The sequence below is a fragment of the Miniopterus natalensis genome, chromosome 8 (genome assembly GCF_054644295.1).
Source record: "Miniopterus natalensis isolate mMinNat1 chromosome 8, mMinNat1.hap1, whole genome shotgun sequence".
NCBI lineage: Eukaryota > Metazoa > Chordata > Mammalia > Chiroptera > Miniopteridae > Miniopterus > Miniopterus natalensis.
In genome coordinates, this window is record NC_142088.1 from 36,665,172 (window position 1) to 36,681,988 (window position 16,817).

Here is a 16,817-nt window from a genome sequence, read left to right on the forward strand (position 1 = left end):
TAATGAATGGCAAAAGCTCAGAAGCCAAACTGGTCATATAAAAAGTAAGAAAGACTTAAATTAGAGTAAATATATGGCCTTCATTTAAAATTTTTTCTCTTGACAATGCAGGAAGGCCATACATGTATAAAAATGTTGTAATAACCTTCCCTTTCCTTTAATGTCTTACTTTCTTAGAAAAACCAAGCCCACCTGAAAAACTTGGAGTAACAAGTGTATCCAAAGATAGTGTTTCCCTGGCCTGGTTGAAGCCAGAACATGATGGTGGAAGCAGAATTGTACACTATATCGTTGAAGCACTAGAAAAAGGGCAGAAAAATTGGGTTAAATGTGCCGTGGTGAAGTCAACCCGTCACGTCGTTTCTAGCCTGAGGGAAAATTCTGAATACTTTTTCCGGGTATTTGCTGAAAACCAAGCTGGCTTGAGTGACCCAAGAGAGCTTCTTCTTCCTGTTCTTGTTAAGGAGCAACTAGGTATGTTTATTTTTATGTAGAAGCAAAATTTAAAATTATTTGCATTGATCTGAGTTAATTTTTTAGAAATTTTTTTCACCTTCATCTGCCATATTCTTCTTTTTCAGAACCACCTGAAATTGATATGAAGAATTTCCCAAGTCATACTGTATATGTTAGAGCTGGTTCAAACCTTAAAGTTGACATTCCAATTTCTGGAAAACCACTGCCCAAAGTGACCTTATCAAGAGATGGTGTCCCCCTGAAAGCAACCATGAGATTTAATACTGAAGTCACTGCTGAGAACCTGACCATTAATCTCAAAGAAAGTGTTGCTGCTGATGCTGGAAGATATGAGATCACAGCTGCCAACTCCAGTGGAACAACCAAAGCTTTTATTAACATCGTCGTACTGGACAGGCCTGGTCCCCCAACTGGCCCTATTGTTGTTAGTGATATAACTGAAGAAAGCGTGACTCTCAAATGGGAGCCACCTAAGTATGATGGTGGAAGTCATGTTACCAATTACATTGTACTCAAAAGAGAGACAAGTACAGCAGTATGGGCTGAAGTGTCTTCAACAGTTGCAAGAACCATGATTAAAGTCATGAAACTGACCAAAGGAGAAGAATACCAATTCCGCGTCAAGGCAGAAAACCGCTTTGGCATCAGTGATCACATAGATTCCGCTTGTGTGGTTGTCAAACTACCATTCAGTAAGTTGTCAAATTTTGCAAAGATCCCAGGTTTTCATTTACATGTTTCAAATGTCTGTATTAACTTATGGCATTTCTGTCTTTTGTAGCAACACCTGGACCACCATCTACACCGTGGGTCACTAATGTTACTCGAGAAAGCATCACCGTGGCCTGGCATGAACCAGTGTCCAATGGAGGCAATGCAGTTATAGGCTATCACCTGGAAATGAAAGACAGAAACAGTATTTTATGGCAAAAAGTCAACAAAATGGTTATCCGCACAACTCACTTCAAAGTCACAACAATCAGTGCTGGACTTATTTATGAATTCAGAGTGTATGCAGAAAACGCTGCTGGTGTTGGAAAACCCAGTCACCCATCTGAGCCAGTCCTAGCCATAGATGCCTGTGGTATGTATTTGTCATGAAAAAGATGCTTCTGGTACTTAAAAATGAAAATCTTGTTTCTGCAAAGCAAAATAATGTTGACATAGTGCTTGCTACTCACCTGCTTTCTCTTATTACCACAGAACCACCAAGAAATGTCCGTATCACTGATATTTCAAAGAATTCTGTCAACCTTTCATGGCAACAACCAGCTTTCGATGGAGGAAGCAAGATTACAGGCTATATTGTTGAGAGACGAGACCTTCCAGATGGCAGGTGGACCAAAGCCAGCTTCACCAATGTCATTGAGACTCAATTCACTGTCTCTGGCTTGACTCAGAATTCGCAGTATGAATTCCGTGTCTTTGCTAGAAATGCTGTTGGTTCCGTCAGCAATCCATCTGAGGTTGTGGGCCCCGTTACATGCATCGATTCTTATGGTAAGCATTTTTAGCACTTTGAATCCCAATGGCAGTTAACTCAATAGTTTTCCTTAATCTGTTTGGTCCTAATCTATAGAATAACTTTTAGTATATACCTTAGTTAGATTATCTAGGAGAAATTAGCTGGGAATTTCCTTAACCTCCCCCAGGCCTCCTGATGTAACTGTAAAACACGAGATTTGGACTACAGAATATCTAAAGGCCTTTTCAGCTTCAACCTTTTATGATTCTTTGATTGTATGAGTTCGTGCTTTCACTCTTCTTTTTTAAATCATTAGACTTAATAATTAAGACCATGGTTGAGTGCACAGGAAATATTCTTCTTAAATAAGTCAAAGACTAAACAGAGGTGTTCATGACAGTATTAGCAGCAGCTAACATTTACTGGGTACTTTCCATGAATTCTCTCTCTTAGTTCTAACAGCCCTAAGCTTAGCCCATTTTACAGAAGAGAAACTGAGGTTTCGCGTGCTTATGTAACTTTTCCAACATTAAACAGCTCATTAGTGATAGAGTGAAAATTCAAACAAACTCCAGAACTCTCTGTACATTGTTGTCAGTCCAAAATATACATACTTGACCATTCTGGAAAAATAAGTGGCATGTTCAACTCAAGTGGTTTAAAAGTTATGATTTCATCAGAGGTAGGTACCCTGCGACACTTTCAAAAAGTGTCAAGTTTCCTCCGTTTGCAAGGAGGAGCCTCTATGGTGTCCACTCCCATCCTCATGCTGAGAATCCCAGGGCTGTCCTCTATGAATCGGGCTTTGTGGACCCTGAATCAGTACTTGTGAGACCAAGAAGCAAGTCAGATTTAGTTCTATTTCTCAAAAGTTCTGTCTATGGTCATACCACTCTGAATACACCCAAACTCGTCTGATCTCGGAAGCTAAGCAGGGTTGTATCTGACTAGCACTTCCCTGACCACTGTGGCTCAGTTGGCTGGTGTGTCATCCCATACACCAAAAAGTGGTGGGTTCAAGTCCCAGACAGGGCACATACCCAGGTTGCAGGTTCAGTCCCCGGTCAGGACACGTGCAGTAGGCAACCAACGGATATTTCTCTCTCTCTCCCCCTTCCTCTCTCTAAAATCAATTTTTTTTAAAAAAAAAAAAGGGGGGGGGGTTCTAAGAAGCATGGCAGAAAATCTGTCCAGTGAAGTATGTAGCTCTTTGAGTAGAGAATTCAGACTTCAAGAGTCTGACATGTACCACCGAAACTTGAGTATCAGTAAACTGGGAAGGGGAAATAATAATAATAAGAGGTAGGAGGCAATTAGAGGAAGAGAAAGGAGAACCTAGCATATAAGAAAATGTATAATGCTGATTTTCATTAGTGTATCTCATTCCATCACTGGAATCAAACACCTAAAAGACTTTTAAATAGATTCCAAAGGCATTTAAGTCCCTGTGCAATTAGTGCAGTGTCACTGGGGTACAGGGCTTGCTCACAATCTTTCTTACCCATTTTGGATAGAAGAGCAGCTTGTAAAATTTGAATATTTAAAATAATGGGTAAATAGGATTAGAACAACTATGTGTATATACATATTTTTAAATAAAGGCCAATGACCTTACTTTGAAGTTATCATAATTATTTTTTTCATCCTCTTAGCCTTTTAAATATTTATCATGTTTTTCCTGCAGGTGGACCTGTGATTGATTTGCCTCTAGAATATACAGAAGTTGTCAAATACAGAGCAGGTACATCTGTGAAGCTCAGAGCTGGCATTTCTGGCAAACCTGAGCCTACAATTGAGTGGTATAAAGATGATAAAGAATTACAAACCAATGCACTGGTGTGTGTCGAAAATACCACTGACCTTGCATCTATACTCATCAAAGATGCAAATCGCCTTAATAGTGGAAGCTATGAATTAAAACTAAGGAATGCCATGGGCTCAGCCTCAGCCACCATCAAAGTCCAGATCCTTGGTAGGTGCTGAATAAAGGCCAATATCATATTTTGTTGGCCTAAAATTTAGTAATTTTAAGTAATAGCCCTTTAAAAATTATTAACACACTGCTTTGTTCTTTCATTGACAGACAAACCAGGACCCCCAGGAGGACCAATAGAATTTAAGACCGTTACTGCTGAAAAGATAACTCTTCTCTGGAGGCCTCCAACGGATGACGGTGGTGCCAAAATCACTCACTACATCGTGGAAAAGCGTGAGACAAGCCGTGTCGTGTGGTCTATGGTGTCTGAAAATTTGGAAGAGTGCATCATTACAACCACCAAAATTATCAAAGGAAATGAATACATCTTCCGGGTTCGAGCAGTGAACAAATACGGAATTGGTGATTCCCTGGAATCTGATCCAGTGGTAGCAAAGAATGCATTTGGTGAGATACAGTTTCATTAGAAAACTGAAATCCAACACTTAAATATTCTAAAACTAAATATAAGCTATTCTACTAGCTTGTAAATGTTTTCTTAGAACGACTATGATTTTCTTTTGTATCACATCTCTTCTCAGTATCCTCCTCTTCACAAGGTGCAAAGTGTAATAAATGCAACTAATATTCTCAGATAAGATTGGAAGATTGGAAGGTAGAATTTGTCAGTAATGTTGATCCTTTGAACTCATTTTCCTTTTCCTTCCCACATAGTTACACCGGGGCCTCCAAGCATACCCGAGGTGACAAAGGTTACCAAGAATTCAATGACCGTTGTCTGGAACAGACCAGTTGCAGATGGTGGTAGTGAAATAATCGGCTATTTCCTTGAGAAACGAGACAAGAAAAGTCTTGGATGGTTTAAAGTCCTAAAGGAGACTATCCGTGACACCAGACAGAAAGTGACAGGACTCACGGAGAACAGTGACTATCAATACCGAGTTTCTGCTGTAAATGCTGCTGGACAGGGTCCGTTCTCTGAACCTTCTGACTTCTACAAAGCTGCTGATCCCATTGGTAAGTGCTCATAAATGTAGCATCTTCACCCATGTCCTTTTTCATGTCACTAAATTGTACATGATTATGTAACTGCTATATTGTGAATGGCCATTCCAGATCCTCCAGGCCCACCGGCTAAGATAAGAATTTCAGATTCAACTAAATCATCCATCACTCTTGGCTGGAGTAAACCTGTCTATGATGGAGGCAGTGCTGTTACTGGATATGTTGTCGAGATGAGACAAGGAGAAGAAGAAGAATGGACTATTGTCTCTACCAAAGAAGAGGTCAGAACTACAGAATATGTGGTATCTAACCTGAAACCTGGAGTCAATTACTACTTCCAGGTATCTGCTGTAAACTGTGCTGGGCAAGGAGAACCTATAGTAATGACTGAACCTGTACAAGCTAAAGATATACTTGGTATGTACCTAGTGGTATGAATGTGTGTTTATTGTTTTTATTAGAGTACCTTCAGTATATCACTCATTCAAATTCATTGTATATGTCCATTTTATGTCTACAGAGGAACCAGAGATCAACCTGGACGTCGCTTTCAGAACCTCTATTATAGCTAAAGCCGGTGAAGATGTACAAGTATTTGTTCCCTTTAAAGGCAGACCTCCACCTACCGTCACATGGAGAAAAGACGAGAAGAATCTTGGCAGTGATGCCAGATACAGCATTCAAAGCACTGACTCGTCCTCATTACTCATGATCCCGCAAGTGACTCGCAATGATACGGGAAAGTATATTCTCACAATAGAGAATGGAGTTGGTGAACCAAAGTCTTCAACTGTGAGTGTTAAAGTGCTTGATACGCCAGCCGCCTGCCAGAAACTACAGATTAGACACGTTTCTCAAGGCACAGTCACTCTGTTCTGGGATCCTCCTCTCATTGATGGAGGATCTCCCATAATCAACTATGTCATTCAAAAGAGAGATGCCACCAAAAGAACATGGTCTGCAGTGACAAACAAATGTTCTAGTACATCCTTTAAGGTAACAGATTTGTCAGAGAAAACTCCGTTCTTCTTCAGAGTTCTTGCAGAAAATGAAATTGGAATTGGGGAACCCTGTGAAACCACAGAGCCCGTGAAGGCTGCCGAAGTACCAGCTCCTATACGCGATCTCTCAGTGAAAGATTCAACAAAGACATCTGTTACCCTGAGCTGGACCAAACCTGACTTTGATGGTGGTAGTGTCATCACAGACTATGTTGTGGAAAGGAAAAGTAGTACAGAACAAGCATGGTCACATGCTGGCATAAGTAAGACGTGTGAAATTGAGATTGGCCAACTTAAGGAACAGTCAGTTCTAGAATTCAGAGTATCTGCCAAAAATGAGAAAGGACTGAGTGATCCTGTCACTATTGGGCCAGTTACAGTGAAAGAACTTGTAATTACACCTGAAGTTGACCTGTCAGATATCCCTGGGGCACAAGTCACTGTGAGAATTGGGCATAATGTGCACCTTGAATTACCTTATAAAGGAAAACCCAAACCATCTATCAGCTGGATGAAAGATGGTTTGCCATTGAAAGAAAGTGAAAATGTTCGTCTCAGTAAAACTGAAAACAAAATTACTCTGAATATTAAGAACGCCAAGAAGGAGAATGGAGGGAAATACGCCATTATTCTTGATAACGCAGTTTGTAGAAACTCATTTCCCATCACAGTCATCACACTTGGCCCGCCATCAAAGCCCAAAGGCCCCATTCGATTTGATGAAATCAAAGCGGACAGCGTCATCATGTCTTGGGATGTGCCTGAAGATGACGGAGGGGGAGAAATCACGTGTTACAGCATTGAGAAGCGGGAAGCTTCACAAACTAACTGGAAGATGGTGTGCTCGAGTGTTGCCAGGACGACTTTCAAAGTTCCTAATCTAGTCAAAGATTCTGAATACCAATTTAGAGTGAGAGCCGAAAACAGATACGGAGTCAGCCAGCCACTTGTCTCAACCATTATTGTGGCAAAACACCAGTTCAGGATTCCTGGCCCCCCAGGAAAACCAGTTGTATACAATGTGACTTCTGATGGCATGTCACTAACTTGGGATGCTCCAGTGTATAATGGTGGTTCAGAAGTTACTGGGTTCCATGTTGAAAAGAAAGAAAGAAATAGCATCCTCTGGCAAAGAGTTAATACATCACCAATATCTGGAAGAGAATATAGAGCTACTGGACTAATAGAAGGCCTAGATTACCAATTCCGTGTATATGCTGAAAATTCTGCCGGCCTAAGCTCACCAAGTGACCCAAGCAAATTTACCTTAGCTGTTTCCCCAGTAGGTAAGTGATTGAGTGTTATTCAAATATATTTAATTCAGCAACTGAATACACATTAACAAGTAAATCAAACACTGCTTTTCTTCCACGTATCACCTTCTCACATATATATCTTCTTCTCACTAGAGAAGCTGGTCAAGTAAAGCAAGGGGGAGAATTTTAAATCAGTCTGATAAAGTAATTTAAAGTTCTTTTAAAAGACTACAATATAAAAAAATTGAAATTGATGACTAAAATGAGCTTGTGGGATTTGCTCATTTAATTTTTCTTCCATTGACAATTAAGAACTGACTACAGAAATAATGATGCATTTAATTTCCATATAATTTTTTAGACCCACCTGGCACGCCTGACTACATTGACGTCACCCGAGAAACCATCACACTTAAGTGGAACCCACCGTTGCGTGATGGAGGCAGTAAGATTGTGGCCTACAGCATTGAGAAACGGCAAGGGAGTGATCGCTGGGTTAGATGCAACTTTACTGACGTCTGTGAATGTCAGTACACAGTCACAGGACTTAGTCCTGGGGATCGATATGAGTTCAGAATAATTGCAAGAAATGCTGTTGGAACTATAAGTCCTCCTTCACAGTCTTCTGGCGTTATCATGACAAGAGACGAAAATGGTAAGCATTTACAACTGAGTTCCAGTACGGCTCAGAGCATTCACATTTTGAAAAATACTTTTGGTCCTTGGTCTACAAAATGGGAACAGAAAGATCATTTCATACAAATTATCCAAGGTTGTTATGCAATGAATTAGATTGTCTACCTTTCAGATGAAAAGAAGAAAAAAATGTACTTGGCATCAATTCTATCTACCATGTCTATTATTTCACTCCATTCCCATATAAATAGCATGCAACTAGAACTGAGTTTTTAGCTTTGTAATTCCAGTAATTTATAATACATTTAAAAAGACTCTCAAGAATAACTGCCCATCTGTACTGAAGTTACTAGAATATAGCTACATCAATAGCACAGTCATCAGCTTGCCTGAGTGCAGCCGGTAGCCTCGTACAGGAACTTGTTTGACTCTGCCGCAGTACTAGGAAGTAAATGATCCATAAATGTTTTGTTCCTCTTTTTATAAATGCCAATGCAAGATTAATAACATGACAAACATAACAAAGGAAATAATAATATGCAAATGTCTAACTCCATAGTCTACAGTCTCAATTATCAATCCTACTTGCAGAACAGCCTTTGGTAATACAGAATGAGCATTACCCTTCCAAGTTTTATGATATGGTACTAATGAAAACCATGTTTATTTTTATCATTATTAAGCCACATTAATATATATTATTTCTATTTCTTTTATAGTTCCACCAACAGTAGAGTTTGGCCCTGAGTACTTTGATGGTCTCATTATTAAAGCTGGACAGAGTCTTAGAATTAAAGCTTTGGTGCAAGGAAGACCAGTACCTCGAGTAACTTGGTTCAAAGATGAAGTAGAAATTGAAAAGAAGATGAATATGGAAATAACTGATGTCCTCGGATCCACCAGCCTCTTTGTTAGAGATGCTACTCGGGACCATCGTGGTGTATATAGAGTGGAAGCCAAAAATGTATCTGGCTCTGCAAAAGCAGAAATTACCGTGAAAGTACAAGGTACTTCTACTAAAATAGCTTCTTAATCTTAAAATTTTCAGGACTTGGGTTAGAGTCAGGCCTGATTGCATTTTAACAGACAAAGAAAAAGCAACTAACTGTGGAACCTTTTTCTTACAGATACACCAGGAAAAGTAGTTGGGCCAATAAGATTCACCAATATTACTGGCGAGAAGATGACCCTGTGGTGGGATGCTCCGCTCAATGATGGTTGTGCTCCCGTCACTCACTACATTGTTGAAAAACGGGAAACCAGCAGACTTGCTTGGGCACTAATTGAGGATAAATGTGAAGCTCACAGCTACACTGCCACTAAACTAATAACTGGCAATGAATATCAATTCCGTGTTTCTGCAGTTAACAAGTTTGGTGTTGGCAGGCCACTGGATTCTGACCCAGTGGTTGCTCAAATACAATACAGTAAGTGTCCATATTTATGAAGTGGTACTATGTCATATGATTAACTTCCAAGCAAACATGTCTAATTGGTTTATTTCTTTGTTTTCATTTTACAGCTGTTCCTGATGCCCCTGGCACTCCAGAACAAAGTAACGTAACAGGCAATAGCATTACCGTGACATGGACAAGGCCAGAATCAGATGGTGGCAATGAAATTCAACACTATATCCTTGAAAGGAGAGAAAAGAAAAGCACACGATGGGTAAAAGTGATCAGCAAACGACCAATCTCTGAGACAAGATTCAAAGTCACTGGTCTGATAGAGGGGAATGAGTATGAATTCCGTGTCATGGCTGAAAATGCTGCAGGAGTAGGACCTGCCAGTGATATCTCAAGACTAATCAAATGTAGAGAGCCAGTCAGCCCACCAAGTGCTCCCTCTGTGGTCAAAGTGACAGACACATCAAAGACAACTGTGAGCTTAGAATGGTCTAAGCCAGTGTTTGATGGAGGCATGGAAATAATTGGGTATATTATTGAAATGTGCAAAGCTGACTTAGAAGACTGGCACAAGGTGAACGCAGAGGCATGTGTGAAAACAAGATACACAGTCACGGATCTACAAGCAGGGGAAGAATACAGATTCCGGGTTAGTGCCATCAATGGCGCTGGGAAAGGAGAGAGCTGTGAAGTGACTGGCACAATTAAAGCAGTTGACCGATTAACAGCTCCTGAGTTAGACATTGATGCAAACTTCAAGCAGACTCATGTTGTTAGAGCTGGGGCCAGCATCCGCCTCTTCATTGCCTACCAGGGTAGACCGGCTCCTACAGCTGTGTGGAGCAAACCAGACTCTAACCTTAGCATCCGGGCTGATATCCATACAACAGACTCCTTCAGCACCCTCACCGTGGAAAACTGCAACAGAAATGACGCAGGGAAATATACCCTTACCGTGGAAAACAGCAGTGGTAGTAAGTCAATCACATTCACAGTCAAGGTGCTAGACACGCCAGGGCCACCTGGCCCGATTACCTTCAAGGATGTGACCCGGGGATCTGTTACACTGATGTGGGATGCCCCTCTCCTTGATGGTGGTGCCCGAATCCATCACTATGTGGTAGAGAAACGAGAAGCAAGTCGCCGTAGCTGGCAGGTTGTCAGTGAAAAATGCACTCGTCAGATCCTCAAGGTCAATGACCTGGCAGAAGGCGTTCCATATTATTTCCGTGTTTCTGCAGAAAATGAGTATGGTGTTGGTGAATACTATGAAATGCCAGAACCAATTATAGCCACAGAACAGCCTGCTCCACCTAAGAGACTTGATATCGTTGACACAAGCAAATCCTCTGCAGTCTTAGCTTGGCTTAAACCAGACCATGATGGAGGCAGCCGGATCACTGGCTACCTGCTCGAAATGAGACAAAAGGGATCTGACTTCTGGGTTGAAGCTGGTCACACCAAACAGCTGACTTTCACAGTGGAAAGCCTAGTTGAGAACACTGAATATGAATTCCGTGTGAAGGCCAAGAATGATGCTGGCTACAGTGAACCCAGGGAAGCCTTTTCTTCTGTTATTATCAAGGAGCCTCAAATTGAGCCCACTGCTGACCTTACTGGAATTACCAATCAGCTCATAACTTGCAAAGCAGGAAGCACATTTACCATTGATGTGCCAATCAGTGGTCGTCCCACCCCCAAAGTAACATGGAAACTAGAAGAAATGAGACTTAAGGAGACAGATCGAATGAGTATCACAACAACAAAAGACAGAACCACCTTGTCTGTAAAAGAAAGCATGAGAGGTGACTCTGGAAGATACTTCTTGACCCTGGAAAATACAGCTGGAGTTAAAACATTTACCATCACAGTTGTGGTCATCGGAAGACCAGGTCCAGTAACCGGCCCCATCGAAGTCTCATCCGTCTCAGCCGAATCATGTGTCCTTTCATGGGCTGAACCTAAAGATGATGGAGGCACCGAGATTACTAATTATATAGTTGAAAAGCGAGAGTCGGGTACAACAGCTTGGCAGCTTATAAATTCCAGTGTCAAGCGCACTCAGATTAAAGTCACTCATCTCACAAAATACATGGAATATTCTTTCCGTGTCAGTTCAGAGAACAGATTTGGTGTCAGCAAGCCTCTCGAATCAGCACCAATAATTGCTGAGCATCCATTTGGTAAGAAAAATAAAAATCATATTTCAAAGCTCTATTATTAAATATTTCCCCTGAATTTTATAAAATTGTGTTCATATTTGATACCTTTGTTTATATTTAGTTCCACCAAGTGCTCCTACCAGACCTGAAGTCTACCACGTGTCAGCCAATGCCATGTCTATTCGTTGGGAAGAACCCTATCACGATGGTGGCAGCAAAATCATTGGCTACTGGGTTGAGAAGAAAGAACGCAACACCATTCTTTGGGTGAAAGAGAACAAAGTGCCATGCTTAGAGTGCAACTACAAAGTGACCAATTTGGTAGAAGGACTGGAATATCAGTTCAGAACATATGCGCTCAATGCCGCAGGTGTTAGCAAAGCCAGCGAAGCTTCACGACCTATGATGGCACAAAACCCAGTTGGTATGTGTCAAAATTTACACATACCATTTGTTTATTTGTTTATTATTATTATCATTATGATCATTGGTACTAATGGAATTCAGAATTGCATTTTTTAACTTTTTTTTCTGTATCCCTTCCAGATGCACCAGGAAGACCAGAGGTGACAGATGTCACAAGATCTACAGTGTCACTGATTTGGTCTGCCCCAATATATGATGGAGGCAGCAAGGTTGTGGGCTACATCATAGAGCGTAAGCCAGTCAGTGAAGTTGGCGATGGTCGCTGGCTGAAGTGCAACTATACCATTGTATCTGACAACTTCTTCACTGTGACTGCTCTCAGTGAAGGAGACACTTATGAATTCCGTGTGTTGGCCAAGAATGCCGCAGGCGTAATTAGCAAAGGATCAGAATCTACAGGCCCCGTCACTTGCCGAGATGAATATGGTAAAAAATCCTCAATGTTCTCCTTTTAAATTATCACAATTTAAGTGAAAATAAACTGTCATATATTCACTCAAAACTGTTTTGCCCATGACAGCTCCACCCAAGGCTGAACTGGATGCCAGATTGCAGGGTGATCTGGTTACCATCAGAGCAGGCTCAGATCTTGTTCTGGATGCCGCTGTTGGTGGCAAACCTGAACCCAAAATCATCTGGACCAAGGGGGACAAGGAACTAGACCTCTGTGAAAAAGTCTCTTTGCAGTACACTGGCAAACGAGCAACTGCTGTTATCAAATTCTGTGACAGAAGCGACAGTGGAAAATATACCTTAACAGTGAAGAATGCCGGTGGGACCAAGGCCGTGTCTGTCTTGGTCAAAGTTCTTGGTAAGCATGTCAAATGTTCTTTTATTTGTATAGCACTTTTTAAGTGTGGGCAAAAAGAAAGATCTTCATCACTGCTCATCATTACACTTGTTTCAGATACCCCTGGCCCATGTGGAAATCTTACCGTGAGCAGGGTGACGGAGGAGAAGTGCACGTTAGCCTGGAGCCTTCCTCCAGAGGATGGAGGAGCAGCAATAACTCACTACATTGTGGAAAGGCGCGAGACCAGCAGGCTCAACTGGGTGATTGTTGAGAGCGAATGCCCAACCCTATCCTACGTCGTTACTAGACTCATCAAGAACAATGAATACATATTCCGAGTGCGGGCAGTAAACAAATATGGCCCTGGTGTACCTGCCGAAACACAGCCAATTATAGCCAGAAACTCATTCAGTGAGTATTAACACTTCTAAACAACGTGGTAGTTGAAATGTAGTGGGATCAGGGTGAGAGGAGGGCAGTCGGTGACTTGGTGCAATTCTGATTATCCTTATTTTCATAAAAATATAAACAGCTATTCCATCACAACCCGGCATACCTGAAAGAGTTGGGGCTGGCAAAGAGCATATCATTATTCAGTGGCTAAAACCCGAATCTGATGGTGGCAATGAGATCAGCAACTACCTAGTGGACAAACGTGAGAAGAAGAGCTTGCGTTGGACGCGTGTCAACAAAGACTATGTGGTGTATGATACCAGGCTGAAGGTGACTGGCCTGATGGAAGGCTGCGATTACCAGTTCCGGGTGACCGCAGTGAATGCTGCTGGTAACAGTGAACCCAGCGAGGCTTCCAACTTTATCTCCTGCAGAGAACCATCATGTGAGTTCCAAGAATCATACATAAACCTGATGCTCATCAAAACTGTATTAAAAATAATTTTCCAAAATGCCACTTCAAATTTATGAGTGGTCTAGAAAAGCATATGCATATGAGCAGTATTTTAAATATAGCCTAAGTCAGGGAACATGTTAACTACTACTTCTGTTGATAAGTTAGCAATAGCGGAAAACTGCTATATTTTCCAATCTATGATAAAAATATTATTCTACCAATATGAAAAGGATGTATTTTATAAACCTTCTAAATAACGGAGAAAATGCACTGTAGTGATAATAGATACTGAAAAGAAAGAAGACAAAGTCTCTTTTAAGAAGAGGCTTAGCCGAGCATAGTTTTAGGTACTAACTACTCTTGTTAGGTTCAAGTATCTAACAAGATAACTCTTACAAGAGCTTCAAGAAGAAGTAAAAAATCCCTGGGTAGAGTTAGAGCCCAAGAACTAAGGAATAAACCGCTGGGACTGAATAGGGGAAGTAGAAGAAGGAACCGATTCCTGTACTTATTGTCACCTATAGAGGTGAAAAGGGATATTAGCCCTGTGAAAGCTGAGCAACTAAAGAAAAGTCCCTGAGAATGGATACTTTAAACAGTGAGCTTAGCTAGAACACAGCACAGCTAGCCAAAGTAGCAGGGAAGAAACATCTACCTTTCCAAAGAAGTTTAATTCTTAAAATAATAATAATAACAATAATAATAATAATAGTGATAGTATAGCAGATAGTGCTGTCCTGTAATATCAGAAGAGGCCAGTTACAAAGATGATCTTGCTGGATATAGACAAGAACAATAATGCCTTTGTGACTTTTGAAAACCAAAAATACAAATCTCAAGGCTTTCTTATTTGTCTAATATCTGCATCCCCCTTTTAATATTCCACAGATACCCCTGGACCACCTTCTGCTCCCAGAGTTGTAGATACCACGAAGCACAGCATTAGTTTGGCATGGACCAAGCCCATGTACGATGGAGGCACTGACATCATAGGATATGTTCTTGAGATGCAAGAGAAGGACACTGATCAGTGGTACCGCGCGCACACCAACGCCACAATACGAAATACTGAGTTCACGGTGGTAGACCTTAAAATGGGCCAGAAATACTCCTTCAGAGTCGCTGCTGTGAATGTGATGGGGATGAGTGAATATAGCGAATCAGTTGCCGAAATTGAGCCTGTGGAAAGAATAGGTATTTATCATATAAATTTTTAGGTGAATTATTTTCTTGTCATGCCTGTTCATGAATTAATTAAGTTTTGACACTTGCTTTCTAGAAATACCAGATCTTGAGCTTGCAGATGACTTAAAGAAGACTGTGACCATCAGAGCTGGGGCCTCATTACGCCTGATGGTGTCTGTATCTGGAAGGCCACCTCCTGTCATAACATGGAGCAAGAAGGGCATTGACCTTGTAAACCGGGCAATCATTGACACCACTGAGAGCTACTCTTTGCTTATTGTGGACAAAGTTAACCGGTACGATGCTGGAAAATACACCATTGAAGCCGAAAATCAATCTGGCAAGAAATCAGCAACAGTCCTTGTTAAAGTATACGGTAAGTATTTGTCTGAAATGATGCTGTGAGTAGAATCTCTAAAAAGATACACCTTGACCTATAGGATTGGTCACCTCTCTAGAGAGGAACTATGTTATGTTTTCCTGCCCAAAAAAATAAAAAAAAATAGAAAATCTATCAACCAATCAGGCAAATAAGTATGGATCTTTCATTCTACTTTTTAGATACTCCCGGTCCCTGTCCTTCAGTGACAGTTAAGGAGGTATCAAGAGATTCTGTGACCATTACCTGGGAAATCCCTACAATTGATGGTGGAGCTCCAGTCAACAACTACATTATTGAGAAGCGTGAAGCTGCCATGAGAGCATTTAAAACGGTAACTACCAAATGCAGCAAGACACTTTACCGGATTTCTGGACTTGTAGAGGGAACCATGTACTATTTCAGAGTGTTACCAGAAAACATTTACGGCATTGGAGAGCCTTGTGAAACATCTGATGCAGTTCTGGTCTCAGAAGTGCCTTTGGTGCCTACGAAACTGGAAGTAGTCGATGTCACCAAATCAACTGTTACCCTTGCCTGGGAAAAACCACTCTATGATGGTGGTAGCCGACTCACTGGATATGTTCTTGAAGCCTGCAAAGCTGACACTGACAGATGGATGAAGGTTGTTACCTTAAAATCCACAGTCCTAGAGCACACTGTTGTTTCCCTAAATGAAGGTGAACAGTACTTATTTAGAGTAAGGGCACAGAATGAGAAAGGTGTGTCAGAACCAAGAGAGATCATCACACCCGTGACTGTACAAGACCTCAGAGGTATGTACCAAATCGCCAAAAAATAACAATTAATAGTAAAGTAATATAAAGAAAACATTCAGAATTCATGACATTTTGTCATTAGAAATAATGCCTAAGAATAAATGCCTAATTTCTTTATCATAGTGTTGCCAACAATTGATCTTTCTACGATGCCTCAAAAGACCATCCATGTCCCAGCTGGCCGGCCAGTAGAGCTGGTGATACCCATCGCTGGTCGTCCACCCCCTGCTGCTTCATGGTTCTTTTCTGGTTCTAAACTAAAAGAATCAGAGCGTGTCACAGTTGAAACTCATACCAAAGTAGCAAAATTAACCATCCGTGAAACCACAATCAGAGATACTGGAGAATATACACTTGAATTGAAAAATGTAACTGGAACTACTTCAGAGACCATTAAAGTTATCATTCTCGGTAAGGACATGTAACAAAGACACATGCAAGTTATTGCTGACATTCAGTCACCCAATTTTTATTTGAGGTGAAAACTAATTTCCTGGATTTCTTTTCCTTTCATAGACAAGCCTGGTCCACCAACTGGGCCTATCAAAGTCGATGAAATTGATGCTACTTCAGTCACCATTTCCTGGGAAGCACCTGAATTGGATGGTGGGGCCCCTTTGAGTGGTTATGTGGTAGAACAACGTGACGCCCATCGTCCAGGATGGCTGCCAGTGTCTGAATCAGTGACTAGAACGACATTTAAGTTTACCAGACTCATTGAAGGAAATGAGTATGTGTTCCGTGTGGCTGCAACAAACCGCTTCGGGATTGGCTCTTACCTGCAGTCTGAGGTCATAGAATGTCGAAGCAGCATCAGTAAGTCCTTGGAGCCTTCCTCCATTCTCCCCTCCTCGGATTCTCAATGTTAACAAAAAGGATCTGTTCTTAATATGCCCTAATGTAGGTAAAAATAGGTCACAAAATTAACCCAGGGTCTTTCTAAGGTTTCTAAACTTCCTTTGCTTGGAGATTAGATTTTTTTTTTAATGAAAGAAAGGAAGGAGGGAAGGAGGGAGGGATAGAGGGAAAGAAGGGAAGGAGGGAAGGAAGGACAGACTGGC

The 16,817-nt window shown here is 41.2% G+C and overlaps 1 protein-coding gene across 1 annotated transcript in view; it reads left to right on the forward strand.

The window, feature by feature from the left end:
- Positions 1–16,817, forward strand: part of TTN (titin) — a 269,865-nt gene that overhangs the window by 237,226 nt on the left and 15,822 nt on the right. Inside the window, exons 278-300 of the mRNA XM_087819741.1 lie at positions 178–474; positions 582–1,169; positions 1,259–1,561; positions 1,681–1,977; positions 3,627–3,914; positions 4,026–4,325; positions 4,593–4,895; positions 4,995–5,300; positions 5,404–7,170; positions 7,502–7,795; positions 8,496–8,783; positions 8,904–9,203; positions 9,299–11,365; positions 11,466–11,768; positions 11,891–12,196; positions 12,291–12,581; positions 12,678–12,974; positions 13,096–13,401; positions 14,302–14,607; positions 14,693–14,974; positions 15,160–15,753; positions 15,880–16,167; positions 16,273–16,572. Of these exons, the coding sequence (XP_087675867.1) occupies positions 178–474; positions 582–1,169; positions 1,259–1,561; positions 1,681–1,977; positions 3,627–3,914; positions 4,026–4,325; positions 4,593–4,895; positions 4,995–5,300; positions 5,404–7,170; positions 7,502–7,795; positions 8,496–8,783; positions 8,904–9,203; positions 9,299–11,365; positions 11,466–11,768; positions 11,891–12,196; positions 12,291–12,581; positions 12,678–12,974; positions 13,096–13,401; positions 14,302–14,607; positions 14,693–14,974; positions 15,160–15,753; positions 15,880–16,167; positions 16,273–16,572 (10,671 nt within the window). The remainder of the gene's footprint in view (positions 1–177; positions 475–581; positions 1,170–1,258; positions 1,562–1,680; positions 1,978–3,626; positions 3,915–4,025; positions 4,326–4,592; positions 4,896–4,994; positions 5,301–5,403; positions 7,171–7,501; positions 7,796–8,495; positions 8,784–8,903; positions 9,204–9,298; positions 11,366–11,465; positions 11,769–11,890; positions 12,197–12,290; positions 12,582–12,677; positions 12,975–13,095; positions 13,402–14,301; positions 14,608–14,692; positions 14,975–15,159; positions 15,754–15,879; positions 16,168–16,272; positions 16,573–16,817) is intronic.